A 15134-nucleotide genomic window follows, 5' to 3' on the forward strand; every position below is an offset into this window, starting at 1 on the left:
TGTAGACCAGGCTGGCCTCAAACTCAGAAATCTGCCTGCCTCTGCCTCCCAAGTGCTGGGATTAAAGGCGTGCGCCACCACCGCCCAGCTTAGTGCAGTCTTGATAGAAGAAAAATGTCCAAATGTCTAGAATATGCTTCTAGCCACACCACCTAGACTATATTCTCAAGGGGTTTTTTGTTTTGTTTGTTTTTTTTGAGAAGGCATTTCTCTGTATAAGTCTGGATGTCCTAGAACTTGTTCTGTAGAGTTCACCTGCTTCTGCCTTCTGAATGCTGGAGTTAAAGGCACGCGCCACCACTGCCTGGTTTAGTTCTTAAAAAAGAAAAAAAAAATGCTTCCAAGGATTGCCCCACTATCCTCACAAAAAGAAAGAAAAAAAAATACTGAAATATACTAAGTTAGGAAGGGATTTGATTTTAGGAATGTCTACTTTCTGATGTTCTGAGATAGGGCTTCTCTGTGTAACCTTGGCTGGCTTAGAACTCACTGTGTAGACCAGGCTGGCCTCAGCCTCAGAGTGTCACTTGCCTCTGCTTCCCAAGCACTGAGATTCAAGGTATGCGCCACCACACCCTGTGGGATTTAATGTCTATTTTCAATTTATGCTTTGCCTGACTGCTTCTTTCCTAAGCTTTTATGGCCCAGCTATGAGAACTAAGGAGTTTTGTGGGGTTTTCCCTCAATAGTCTTTAAACAAGAGGCCATGTGAAACTCAGGGGCCAGACATAGGTGAAGTGTTCCTTGTATAAACAGCTTAAGGTGTGGCCAGTGCTCCTAGGAGTCAGAAAGTAGGTTGTTGGCTGCTTCCTGTCCCAGCAAGGCCGAGGTGTAAGTGGCTTTAATCTTGCTTCCTCCTTCCCTCTTCCAGTAGCTACCACATGGTTACTTTGACAACTGGGCGAAAGCTCATATGAAGTAAACACTGTTGCTTCACATTTCGACAGGATCTTTTTTTTTCTTCTTCTTCTAACTTAACTAATTAATGTTATTTAAGCACAAATTGGCCCTCCTAGTCAAAAGTAGCCTGTGGATTTTATAAGTATAATCAGTTCTTGATTGTCACATACAGATTATCTCTCATGTAGATTACTTGTGACACATTTTAAATCCTTGGGCAGTTTCTCTAAGCAGGCCAGTGTAAGCCTAGACCCTCCCCACCACTCCCTGCCCAGCTGCTGGGTGCTTAAGAAATACAAATTAGTTTTCATATTAGCTTAAGGAAGACATCATTAGGAAGGGAGATCTGCTGCAAGAAAACCACATCGTAACTGCTACTTTAGGACAGATGCGATCAGGAGGAACCGACTCACCCCCTGGCTCGTCTAAGGGCTGGTTGTAAGGTATGCTTTTGTAAATGCACACACCACATACACTCAGTGAACTGCTGTGTTGATGAGCTGAGTTTGTTAAAGATTTCACAGAACACTGTACACCAAGGTGTATGGGAAGCTGCAAAGCTTTGGCAGGTTCTGGTGTCCCGTCCAGCCCAGCGCCTTTTAACAGTTCTATGTTCTTGTCAGGCCTCTTTATGGCAGACTGTGGAGGTTACAAGTGGATCCTGGCAAGAAGGCTACAGGTGGGTTCGTCTTTGGGGAGAGAAGGAAGCAGCTGAGGGCACAGTCACTGCAGCGCTGCTTCTTCTGTGGATGGCCTGAGTCCCTTGTAAAGAGCTTGTCCCTGGAGGACAAGATGGTTATTCGAGTATAGTTCAGATGCGAGAGACAGAGAAAGTGACTGGTTACAATGACTGGTCTTGGCGAATAAACGGACTCCAAGATGTTGCAAGTCCTACCAGTGAAGAAGAAGGAACCTTTAGCTGTCACAGTAGGGGAGCTGCTGCACTAGACCCTGATGTGGGGTTTTGCCCCTACAGGCATCATTGGAGCATTTCAAAGAGGTCACTGCAATACGTCAGTGTGAAGAAAGGAAGTGTGCATTGCTGGGTTGGCTTGGTACTGGCAACTTACATCTTCTCAGATCCTGCCTTTCTTACAAGAACTCAAACCTGAATGGCAACCCATATAGCTAACCACTGAAGAGGGTACAGTGCCCACCCAGGGTGCACTCTGGACCATTGTTGTCTTCCTAACTCCTGTGTGGGGAACTCCTTTCATACCCTGAGAATTAAAACCCAATAAAAAAGTGACTTGTTTTAAAAAAAAAGAAAAAAAGATGAGGCCTTACTGAGGTAGTTGTCTCTGTAATTCTGTCAAACGCTTCACGTGTCTGCACTCTGGGTAGCTTCTGTGTGAGCCTACCACTCCTCATTCTGTGTGAACCTACCACTCCTCATTCTGCACTCAGGAGGCGGAGGCAGGCGGATTTCTGAGTCTGCGTCCAGAGCAGCCAGGGTTACACAGAGAAACCCTGTACTGAAAAAAAAACTAAACAAAACAAAACACCCACAACTTGGTAACTTTCTTTTGAGCCACAAGTGTGTGGGTTGGTGGCCCTGATCTTATTCCTCCTGTCTTCTCTGTACTGTTGGGTCACATATCCTAAGCCGAGTACATGTTCTACTCTCTAATCAAAGGTTTATTTCTATTTCCACTTTCAGAAAAGCATTTATGGTTAGATCAGCAGGCCTAGAATTCAGTTAAGCCCACATTGGAAATTCAATGGCTAGGATGATGAACCATGTGGGTTCTGATGCCAAATCACAGAGTCTCATTTCATAGTGCTCCTGAACATCTCCAGGGTATTCAAGAGGAAACAATGAGTTCATCTTTCCAAGACACCTTTGAAATACATTTACTAAAAAGTAAAAAATAAGTTTAATTTTATCATTTGATTTATGGTCAACGGTGCAAGAGGAGTTTCTTTGAAGTCTTAAAGGCAAAGGACAGTGACAGTGTTCCAACTGGCCAGCTGCTGTCAATCTTATTCCTAAAGCATTTCTTTTTTCCCCTGAGTGTATCTTGAGATTGTCTGGAAAAGATTGTCTGCCAGAAGAGAGGAAGTTTTGAGTACTGAGAAGGACACAGTGCTGAGGCTGCTCCTAGGTGTATGAGTCTGTTGAGTGCTTGCCAGGTATAACACATTTGATCCATAGATTCCCGAAATGCTTCAGACTCGGCACACAAGGGAAAGCCGAAAAGCCCTTGCTCCCCGGTGTCCAAGCATCAGAGCTACTTGGCTCTTCCACTTGAGGTTGGTATTCTTTTCATGGCCTTCCTCTCTTGCCTCTCTCTCCATCTTCTTTCCATCTGGTCCTTCCTTGGACATCTGTCTCTTCCTCCCATCTACATGCTAGCCTAGCTTCTCTTCCTCACTCTGCTTCCCAGCCAGGTAACCAGTGCCTTTCCTTAGATATCAGCCACTGGTGTGTTCTTCCAAGTCTTCAAGTGAACCATCAGAAGACTTCCCTACCCTTAAGTCTTGCTGACCCTTAGGGACTTAACAAGTTTTGTGATATGGGAGTGGTGGTTTGATTCTTGTTCCTTCCCTTTGCCTCCTCCTTTCTCTTTACAGACTTACTTAATTTTGTATATGTAAACGTTCTGCCCGCATCAGTATGCATCTGTGTGCATGGTGCCTGCAGAGGTCAGAAGAGGGCATCAGGTCTCCTGGAACTGGAGTTAAGGATGGTTGTGAGCCACCAAGTTGCTGAGAACCAAACCCAGATCCTCCACAAGGGCAACCATCGCATTTAACTCTGAGCGATGTCTTCAGAGCTTTCTCCTTGGTTTTCCTCTCTGGTCATGGACTTACAACTCCACTTAGGTCAGTGTTCTCCCACTACCTCTTTTAGCTCTCATGTTAATAAACTCCAGAAAACATTACAATATCAGTTTTCCTTTTAGTTTGAAGAATCATTTCTCAGTCAGTTGTGGTGGCTCATGCCTGTATTGCAGCAGCACTCAGGAGGCCGAGGCAGGAGGATTGCTAAATGTGAGGCAAACTTGTGCCATACAGTAAGTTCCAGCCAAGGCTACAGTGCAGAACATGTCTCAAACCAACTCTTGTGTTTATACTGTTTAGCTACTTATTTTTCCTGTCGTGACCATCAATATTCTCCAACTAAAAATATTTCCACAGCCAACTCACAAGGCCTTTGGACTGAAAGATTAAGTTACAGCAAACAACAATTCCCAAAGGTTTCCCAGCTTGGAAGGCAAATGAAAGGTCCATTCTTCCCAAGGTTGTCTATCCTGCCCTGTCTTGTCTTGGGGGGTGGGGGGGGAGCCACTGTAGTGCTCGATAACCAGCCAGTCCTGAGGCCCTGTGTTTAGTTCATGTCTATCCTGTTCACTTCTGAGAAGTGTTTGATAATATTATCATGCTGTAAGTGATCACTCATATATATGACACATTTCCTTCAGTGCTGGGAATGAACCCATAGCCTTCATATGTTAGGCAAGCATTTTACCCCTGAGCTACACCGCCAGCCCCAACACCGGTCCTATTTTTCACTTTGGTAATTGGGTTACTGGCTTGCCCCAGATTGCATGCTCAACTGTGCACTCAGCGGGTCTGTGTGCTCGGTTAGCAGCTGCTTCGTCTCCCTCATGTGGTTCCATTGCTGTGATGTGCATGGGAAGCTGCCTGCCAGTCCTCTGCATGATTCCATGGCTTTCTTCTGGAGACTTTCAGCAAAGAATCTGCCCACCATAGGAGCAAATTCCTGTTGCAAGATGCATGCTGTTTCTGCTTGTCTGCTGCTTGCTTGGAGCGGTACTCTACCACTTGCAACCCAAACTACACTTTCAATCAAAGTCATCTTGAAAAGCAGCTGACAAGTGCTGTAGACCTACTGTGTGCTAGACATTGTACCAAGGGTTTTCTATGTCAACATAATCTGGTTCAGTTCCCCTGTGAGATTACTAGTGACCATTTTCCATGTGAAGAAACTCAGGGCCACAGATGTTCGATGACACAATTCACTTGGGTCGTTGTGGCTAAGAGCACTTTAATGGAAGTAAGATATAGTAAAATAACCTTCCTGTGAAAAACCATAGGGTTCCACAGAGCATTTGATTACAGCCCCTTAAGGATGCTTATGGCGAAGGCTGCTTTGCTCCAGAGCAAAGGAAAGGGCTTCGAGACCCTTCAGTGTGAAGAGGGCACAGCTGGAAGGAATGTAGCTCAGTTTCTTTAAAAGTCATGAAGACCATCCAGGAACTGAACACTTCTCTACCCAGGGTGCTCAGTATTCAGTGACAGTCTTATCAACAGCAGAAAGTATGCAGACTTCTTGAGAGCTTGTTTGGAGGTTCTAGCAGGGGAGCACAGCTACTCGGATACCCTTGACCAAAGACTGGTCCTCCTCTATTCAGGGAAGGTCGTCCTCTTGGACCGAGCGCGCAGCTTTGGGAGGGTCGCACATGAGCTGTGAGGGAGGAAGGGGACACCCGCCTAGCCAGCCTGATCAGCCGAATCAACCCTGGCGATCAATGGGGTGACAGATCTCGCAGCCATATCACCCTCACATCTGTAAACAGACTTCTTAAGGGAAGCCCTGCAACTACTTGGAAGCAGGGCAAGTCTGTGCAGACTTGGTATCAAGTGAGTGGCAGAATCCGTGACATCACAGGAGGCAGAGAGCACCCCTGGAAAAATGGGACTGTCAGAAGAGCCCTGCTCAGAGCTGCAGAACAGATCTAGGCAGGGAGATAATGCTTTGGGGAGAGTTGAGGGACCATGGTTGTGATGGAGTGATAATGTTAGGGAACTCGTGGGGAAAGTCTGTGTATGCTTGCTCAAGATTCAGCTGATCTAGGCCGTTATATACTCTCAGCTCCTGGGAAGCTGAGACGGCAGCATTGAGAGTTTGAGACCATCCTGGGTTAAAGTGCGGAGGAGACGGAGAAGTATCTGGAACTGAGCAGGACAATGCTTGACCAAAGATCTCTAAGGCTGGGTTTGCAGCACTCCAACTAGAGTACTTTCTCACTGCAGGCCCAGATGGAGTTCATGCATGGACCATCAGCAAAGCCGTGACGGCTCCTCAGGCTGCAGGAAAGATTCATACAGATTTTGGAAAGGGATTCATTATGGCGGAAGTAATGAAAGACGAAGATCTTAAAGAGGAAAGTTCTGAGAACGCAGCTAAGGCTGCTGGGAAATACAAACAACAAGGCAGAGCTTACGTTGTTGAAGACGGAGATATAATCTTCTTCAAATTTAATTCGCCTCAGCAATTGAAAAAGAAATAAAAATTAGCTTTTAACTTTAGCATATGTATGGTTTGGGTTTTGGTCTTGACTGTGGGGTAGGTGCTTTGGTCTTTACGTTTCTGAAAACTGAAGGTACAATGTTGGAACGGGACTCATAAGTTATTACTGACATTGAAGTAGTAGAAACCGAGTTCTGGTTTACTTTTGAAAGAGTTTGGGATTTCAGAGTTGATTGGCAGTGTGGAATGCTCACCCCCTTTCATAAAACCCATGTGAGGCCGGTCCCAACTGCCTTTAAGTCCAGCTCCAAGGGGTCTACGTACATCTCAGTCCCCTACACAGGAACGAAAATGCATGAATATGAATAAAGTTAATGATAAGTTTTTACAAGAAGGAAGGAGAGTTGACAAGATTTGATGATGTATTGAATGTAAAGTGGAGGGTGATGTCAGAGGCTTGACCCTGAGCTCCAGGAAGGATGTAACTGCCCAGTATTGAGGTAAGGAAGAGAGAAGCCTGGGTATGCTTTATGACTTGTGCTCAGCAGCGAAGACAACAGGGTCAGGCCTGCCTGAAGAGGAAACGTGGTTGTGGGGCTGGGAGTTCCTCTGGGGAGTTTGCTGATCCTGAAGATCTAAGCTTTCTGGGTTCCTTTTCACCTCTCTTCTCCTTCTGGCAATGCTGCCATGATGTCCGTGACGCCTGGAGAGGCAGCAGTGAGTTCTGCTGGCCAGGGTGCTGGGTGTTGGGTACTGTGGTCCATGGAAAGGCTCCCAGACCTCTGGCTTGGGGGAGGCGTGTGCAGTGGACATGACAGCCAATCTGTTTACCTGTTTGTTTTGTTGTATCTTTGAAAGTCTCCCTATGTTGACAAGGCTTAATTCAGGCTGTGCTCTAGGACTGCAGTCGTGCACTGCCTTGCCTGGTTTGGGGCCTGGGGGGTGGTTTTGACTTTGAGACGGGGTCTCACTCACCATGTGGCCTGGGCTGGCCTCAGACCAAAGATCATCCTGCCTGTCCTGCCTCCCAAGTGTTCTTTATTATTATTATTATTAGATATTTTCTTCATTTACATTTCAAATGCTATCCCCAAAGCCCCCTATACCCTCCCCCTCCCCAACCCACCCACTCCCGCTTCCTGGTCCTAGCATTCCCCTGTACCTGGGGCACATGATCTTTGCAAGACCAAGGGCCTCTCTTCACATTGATGGCCAACTAGGCCATCCTTTGCTACATATGCAACTAGAGACAGCTCTTGGGGTACTGGTTAGTTCATAGTGTTCCTCCTGTAGGGTTGCAGATCCCCTCCCCCCAAGTGTTCGTTTTATAGACACCTACCACCACACCCAGTAGCTGCTGGGTATTGTCGTTATTGCATTTGTGTGTGTGTGTGTGTGTGTGTGTGTGTGTGTGTGTGTGTGTTCATGTTCTTGCACATAGGTAGACATCTAAGAACTGCTTATTGAAGTCAGTTCTCTCCATCCAGCATTTGTGTCCTGAGAATCGAGCTCAGGTTGTTGGGTTTGGTGGTAAGCAGCTTTACCTGCTGAGCCACCTAGCCTGTCCTTGAGTTTTGTTTCTGCTAAGCTTTAGGAGGCAGGTCTCACTTTGTGGCCCTGATTGGCCTAGAACTGACTCTGCTGACCAGGCTGGCCTCAAACACACAAAAGCAGTTTACCTGTTCCTATCTCCCAAGTGCTGGAACTGGATAAGCGTTTGGGATCTGGGCATCACAGCTGTATCAGAATGCCGGAAGCCTCAGTAAGGCAGGGAGAGTGCCATGAGGTCGATGCTAACCTGGGCTACACAATAAGATCCTATCTCAAAACAAAACAAGTGGTAGTAGACTTTTAATTTAAAGCAGTTTCGATTCACTAAACTCTTAGCATTTGTGTGACTTTGACCTTTTGGAATACTAGAGTCTTCAGAACATGGTGAGTCTGCCTTCCTGAGAATCCTGGCTTCTGCTGGAGAAATAAATGTTCATTTATGGAGACACTATCCTGCATCGCTCTCCAGGGCCCTGAACAAGGCAAGGGGACATGCAGTCACACACATATCATGGAGTCCAGTTGCCAGGACTGTACTGGGGTTTCCTGAAAAGGAAAGGGACCTTCAGGCCCTTAGAGTAGAACATGAAGGGCTTCCTGTTGCTTAATCAATTGAAATGACCCAGAATACAAGCATGGATTAGCATGTGCCTCTAGATTAGGGCTAATCAGGGGCAGGCTGAGCAGATGGAGGGGCAGCCCTGGCCTGATTACTGAGCTTCAGCATTTAATCATCTCTCTTCCAAGGGCAGCCGCCCGACTTAGTGCGTACTGGGTTTCAAAGCCTTCAGTCCCTCCCCCGTGCCATGGACATAAAGGCTGCTAGGTCAGACAGAGACACAGAGGAGGTTTAATCTAATCCCATGTCAAAATGCCTGCATGGGTGTTTTTGTGAGAGAGATCTTAAAATGCCTACATTAAGATGGTGATGCGTTTATTTAAGGTGGGTGTCTGCTGAAAGGATGTAGAAGAGGCATCTGAGGTTGTCAGTAACCCCACTGATAGAGTTTCTCTCTTTGAAAAGCCTTTACGATGTATAGTAATTGTCACAGTCACTCACACTGAGACAGCTTTGTGCAGAAGTCATTTTGTAACTCCATACAACTGAGGCCAAATTTGCTTCTTCCCTGAGTTATGTGAAATACACAAAATGCAATCTGCCAAAAAAAAAATTATTTGGATAGGTCTTGGGTGTGGTATTTTTTTTACTTTGTTTTTATTTTAGGAGAAGGTGTCTCCCTGTTTAGCCCAGGCTGGCCGTGGAGTTACGGCAGCTCTCCTGACTGCTGAGGTTACAGGCTTGAGCCACCACCTTTAACAGTGACTAGATGTTTGAGTTCTCATTTATGAGTGTGGAGAATGTGTTGAGCTCAGTGATAGGCTCTGTCCCTTTGCAATGGAGGTGGAAATACAATGCAAACAGTGACATTGTGTAAGGACCATTCCTCTGTAGAGGTCTGGGCAAAGTGCCATGAGGCTACCAGGGAACAGGACCCAAATCATTGGAGGACAGAGACTTGGAGAACCAGAGGACAAGCCAAAGACAGTTGCTGCAAAAGGCCTGGTGCAGACAAGCATGGTGGAGAACCTCAAGTGCATCCTAGCTCTTGGCAGGAGGATCACAGGTTCAAAGCCAGCCTATGCTCCATGTTCAGACCCTGCCTCAAAAGGAGAAAATAGATGAGAACAAACCATGAGAGCCTTGACCACCACGCCAAAGCATCTTTCTGATATTAACATGATGGTGTCTCAGTGTGAGACCAAAGGACTAAGTAAGCAATGTATAAATAAAACTAATTTTTGTGGCAAGGGAGGGTGAACGGAGAGAATTGCTTCAGCACTTGATTTGCAGTGGTTTAGAAGAAACCAGACCACCTTCACCCTGAAGCCTCAACCTCCTGTCCTTTTCCAGTCCTCTGCCAGCTTTCCCCATCCAACAAGAATATTTTCCTCAGCCCTAGCCTCTCAAGGAGGCTGTACTGCCCAGCCTGTGTTGTGCTAGCATGCCCTTGTAAGTGGGGTTTCAAAATGTCTGTCATCAAAACAAGCCTGTTTCATGTTCTACCATCAAATGCATATCCCTAAGGTGACAAAACTGACTCTTGAAAAATGCTCTCACACAGTCAAGACTGAAATCATATTTTCTTTTGCATTAATTTCCTTTGGATTAGCACACATACACACACACACTTTGGGCAGGCGCACACACGTGCATAAATGCATGCCACCAAGTAAGTGTGTGTGATGGTCAGGAGGCAACTTTTGGGAGTCACTGCTCTCCATTCACCAATGGGTCCTGGGCATTGAACTTAGGTCATCAGGATTGCATCCACCAGGCCTTCTCTCTCTTTTCTTTTTTTTGTTTTTTTGTTTTTCGACACAGGGTTTCTCTGTGTAGCCCTGGCTGTCCTGGAACTCACTTGGTAGACCAGGGTGGCCTCGAACTCAGAAATCCGCCTGCCTCTGCCTCCCGAGTGCTGGGATTAAAGGTGTGCGCCACCAGGCCCGGCTGCTTCTCTCTCTTTTCTTTTGGAAACAAGGTCTCACTCACTATTTGCCCTTGCTGGCCTAGAACTCTCCTCCCTGTGTAGATAAGGTTTACCTTAAACTCACAGAGATCCTGACTGCCTCTTCTTCCGAGCGCTCCCTCAACGTTCAACCAGTTGTTTCCAGCTTTAATCCTTCTGGTGGCTCCTGGTGCTCAGGCCCAGTCCTGCCCCTGGTCTTGCTCCCATTGTCTCTGTTCAGGGTCTCCAGAACCTGTTCTTGAGATTCCTGTGCTAATAGCACTTTTCTGAGAGAAAGTGTGCGTGGGCAGCTAAAGTTTGAGCCATAGCTGAAGTTGTGTCAGGTGTAATTCCTATAGATCATCTTAGCTGGGTGTAGAATTCCAGGCTGAAAGCGATTCGGGGACGCTTGAACCGGGATGCCTGAAAGCATGGCTCCATCATTTTAGCTTCTAGGTTTGCCATGACATCTAGTATTGTTCTCATGTCCAGTATTTTGCATATGCTCCCAACCTCTGCTTCTTTCTTCCTAGAATCTTTCAGGCTCTTCGCAGTCTCCCTTGTACCCTGAGATGTGTCTGGATCTCTTGCTGTCCATTGTGCCTAGAGCATCAAGTGGCCTTTTCCATGCCAGACTTGCTTTTCAGTAATAGAAGTTTGCTCATGTGTCTTATTTCTAATCTTGTGCGTCTAATTTCCCTACTTTTCTAATCTTTTCTAGTCTCTGGAATTTTTTTTTCTTGTTATATTATAACCTTTGCAATGTGTTTCATTTATTGCACTTTTTTATTTTTAAATTACTCGCAAATAGTTTTCTTTTCTAGTTGGTTGTAGGATTGTGGGGTTCCCCAGAGTGTTGTTGCTGCCACTGCTGTTTTTATGGGAGAGGATCGGTCTCTGTGGTTCACATTAGTTTCAAACTCACTGTTGTCCTGTCTTAGCCTTCCTGGGTGCTGGGATTAGAGACATAACCCTATCACAAGTTTGGGAGTTAGAAGTCTGATTGATTGGTGGGTGGTTTGGGGGCTGCTGTTATTTGTGGTGTTAGAGCCTCATACATGCCAGACAAGACTTTTTCCACTGAGCTAGACTTCCAGCTCTTTATTTTGTATTTCTGAAATGAAGTCCCTTACGTTATGGCCTACGTTAGCCTGAAACTCCCGAGCTCAGGGAATTCTGTCTCAAATTCCCACTAAAGGTGTGTATAGGTTGGTTGGTTTGTGACTGTGTGTGTGTGTGTTGGGTTTTTATATGGATTTAATATAATGCATACCATATAAAATCCCATTTTAAGAAAAGACTCGGAGGCTACCAGACTTTGCCAGCCTTTGTTTTGTTTGTTTTGTTTTCTCCCTAAGTTGTCTACATTGTCCTTGTGTGGTTCTGTGCCCCCTTAAGAGTGGCACACTAGAATGCTGCTTGTTCAGGGACAGAGCTAGGCGACTTATGGATATTAGAGCTAGTTAGTATTAGAACAGGCCATTCCACTCACCTTATTTCACTATTAGTGGGTGTTTGGGGTAGAGTGGGGCTGTTAAGGTTTGGGGCTCCTACCTCCTAACCCAGGCAGCTAAATACTAGTTTTCCACTGTTATTGGCTGCCTCTGTCTACCTGAAAGATCCAGGCCCCCGCGCCCTGAGTCCCTTTGGGCAGGAGTTACCGCTTTCACTTCACTGACAATCAGACTAGTTTTGGTTGGTGGCTTGCAAAGCACAGCCCTTCCCTGTCCATTGTAAGTCTACTTCCAGCAAGAAAACGGGCGGTGGATGCACATGAGTCTTTGGCCCAAGTGAACCGGAAATGGATCACTCTACCCCAGCATTCCACGTGCTGTATAGTGGTGCTGGGCTGCATTTGTTTAGTCATTGCTCTTAGCTGATCCTAAACTGTGTTTTTTTCATTTATACCAGTCTGTGAAATCCTAAAATTTGGAGACAAATAGGCTTATTTGATTCAATTCTTTTTCACGTTTAACTCTGGGGGGGGGGGGACAAAAAACAAAAACTCATAGGTGGACCAGACAACAGGGCGGAAGGCAGAGGTTTGATTTTTGGTGTTGTTTCTTTTCCAGCTGATAGAAGCTTGAACTTAAGCCGGGTGTGGTGGCGCACGCCTTTAATCCCAGCACTTGGGAGGCAGAGGCAGGCGGATTTCTGAGTTCCAGGACAGCCAGGACTACACAGAGAAACCCTGTCTCGGAAAAAAAAAAAAAAAAAGAAGCTTGAACTTGGGCAGCTAGCGGGCTCAGAGAGACCAGCACTATAGGCCAGGAGCAGAGTGGGTGACATACTGCTGGCAGCAGGGCTGGCTGGCAGGGTGGGGAGACTCACATCTTCCTAAAGATGGAGGCTGCCAAGGTCTCGGTGGAAGTGTGTTCAGTGTTCCCACACTCCTTTCCCGGGAGTCTAAGAACTAAAATGAAGTGAGGGGAGAGATTTACACCCAGCGCAAAGCACACACCCAGAGTCTGAGCTCTTGGGAGGCTAAGGCCAAGGGAGCAAAAGCTCAAGGCCAACCTGGCTGCGCAACAAGACCTTGTCTCTAAAAAGAAAGGAAAAAAAAAGTTGAGACTTCTTTCTCTCTGCCTGGGAAGCAGGTAAGTCATTGACCTGGGGCTGGCAGGCAGTGATGCCCTGAAGGACCAGAGCCAGTTGCCCGAGCCAGCACCTGGGTCCTGAGCTTGGGCCCCACCAATGGTCTTGCTTTGTCTCTCCAGGCCTGGTCCAGATCCCTGTGAGCATGTACCAGACTGTGGTAACCAGCCTCGCCCAGGGCAACGGGCCGGTGCAGGTGGCCATGGCGCCAGTGACCACCAGGATATCGGACAGCGCAGTCACCATGGATGGCCAGGCTGTGGAGGTGGTGACGTTGGAACAGTAGCATGGAGCTCTATCATGGCATCATTTTCTAGTCTACTTCAGAATTTTTTACATGTTTGCAGAGGTGCAATCAAATGGAATTAAGTCTCTCGACTTGGAAAGAAAGTTTTGGTAACCTTTTTTTAAGAAGGAAGAAGGCAGCAGATTTTGGAATCACATTTTTTTAAAGCACCACTTCTGGGATCTGGTGGAGTGAGAAACGCCACCGATTTCACTGTCCCAAAAAGCCAAATTGTGGCCAGACTTTGTGCAGAAATGTGTGTATACTTACGTGTGTGTACGTGTGAGTGTGAATATATGTATATGTGTACATATGGACATACACATTTACATATATGTATAAAGTATATATGTACATACATATATATGTATGAAACCCGCATGGAATTGCCTGTATGAAATCAAGGTGAACTGTGGGAACAAGAACCCGCCCAGTTTAGTGGGTGGTAGGGTACACGACCAGACACAGTCACCTGGTTTTCGTTCATACCAGGGTCATGCATTGAGCTACTGACAGACTCAGGCGGAGGGGACCACGTCCTTCACCAAAGCTGCCTCCCAGTGGCTGCCTAGACCTCTGCTACATTCACCGAAGGAAGGAAGACCCAGGACACAGCGTGGTCCAGAGAGTGCTTATGAAGTCCAGGGACCCGCGCTTCGCCAGCAGAGACTCTTCAGCTGGCTCAGGTGCTGACCTTGCCACAGGCAGGTAAATGCCCTGCAGGCTCCTGGCAGGGACAAGAAATCGTTCCTCAACCTCCATCTTCTCCCTTCCCAGGAACCCTCAGTCTCATGTCTATTCAAGAGTTGCTTGGTTGTAAGGTCAGTCCTGTTACAAACTGAAGGTGACAGAAGTGTTAAGGGTCTAAGGAGTGTTCATGGAGCAAGCGGGTGTAAGTGCAGGGTGTGTGTGTGTGTGTGTGTGTGTGTGATGGAGAAAATGGAAAGATTATAGGAGAGCAAAAAAGGAAGGAGGGAGAAAACTCTTCATAAATCAGGGTGCACCGTGGGAACCGTGTTCTCCAGCTGTCTGCAGCTGTATTTCAGCAGAGACTGCCTCACGCAAGACCTCTGCGCGAAGGCTGGCCGTCATAGATGTGTCAGAAGACTCTGTGAGGACTTTCCCCAGGCACATCCTGGCGGCACGGGCCTGGGACAGCTTTCCTGCTCACAGTGTGGCTTGCACTGAGCAGTTGTCACTGTGAGCTTCTGTGCTTTCTAGCCACAAGCCCTGAGTCGCCCGTGGCTCACTCATCTGATGTCTTGACAAGCCAAATGTCCGCTCCTGGCGTGCAGGAACTCTTCCTCCTTCCTGCCAGTCCTCTCCCGTGCGTGATAGTGTATTTAATGTGGTGGTTTTGGTTTTTTTGTTTTTTAATGAGACATTAAAAGATTCTTCATGTCTTGCTCAGCCTTTGAGAAAAGTTTCCAATTCTTATATTTGCTTGTTTTATATAAAACTATACAATGTTCTTTGTATGTTCTTTTCTGTACGTAATAAGGGTGGAGCGGGAAATTTACATATAAATGTCCTGGTTCTACAATTTGTTACTTTTTTTCTTTTTTAAACTGTGAAGCTGTCCGGGGCTTTAAGGTCCCTGTTCCTTTGTGGTGAAATAAACCTCCTGATAGTTTGAGAAATTGCCAAGAAGATAAAAACAAGGTCCCAGCAACAGAGCATGGAATCTGTGGTGTTCTCCATTCTGTCTAAACTGCCTCATTCAATAAATAGTTTAATGTGGCGACAAAAAGTGCCCCTCTCTCTAGCAGCCTTGGCCACTTGGGCTACAGGACTCTTTTAGGCTGTGGCTCATTGTCCTTTACAAAAGACATGCACTAGAGGTCTCTAGACTGGACCACTAGGAACCCCAGGAGGGAGGAGAACTGTCCGCTCCCGAGTGCTGGGTGAATGAACACCAGCAGGCCTGATGAAGTCTGTCTTCTGTATCCTGACTCTCAGGGACAGTCGCATTTCAGAAAGCCTCAAGGAGGTCTGAAGGCTCTACTCTGGAATCTGATTTAGGTGTTTATTTGGCACCATATTAAAAGGCCTTGGTGACCCCTGCATCTTAAAAGGG

General features: G+C 46.6%; 1 protein-coding gene across 4 annotated transcripts in view; it reads left to right on the top strand.

Moving 5' to 3' along the window:
* Nrf1 (nuclear respiratory factor 1) overlaps nucleotides 1-14718 on the top strand; it is a 64652-nt gene extending 49934 nt beyond the window's left edge. The window contains exons 10-12 of one of the 4 annotated variants that reach the window (XM_021189474.2): nucleotides 1524-1564; nucleotides 1725-1740; nucleotides 12894-13342. In XM_021189474.2, the coding sequence (XP_021045133.1) occupies nucleotides 1524-1564; nucleotides 1725-1740; nucleotides 12894-13057 (221 nt within the window). In that variant the 3' untranslated portion in view covers nucleotides 13058-13342. Of the gene's footprint in view, nucleotides 1-1523; nucleotides 1565-1724; nucleotides 1741-5901; nucleotides 6178-12893 lie in introns of those variants that run through there. The other 3 variants (XM_021189467.1, XM_029534801.1, XM_021189487.2) reach the window with 3 other exon arrangements.
* The last annotated feature ends 416 nt before the right edge of the window (nucleotides 14719-15134 follow it).

The sequence above is a fragment of the Mus pahari genome, chromosome 2, assembly GCF_900095145.1.
Source record: "Mus pahari chromosome 2, PAHARI_EIJ_v1.1, whole genome shotgun sequence".
Classification (NCBI taxonomy): Eukaryota; Metazoa; Chordata; class Mammalia; order Rodentia; family Muridae; genus Mus; species Mus pahari.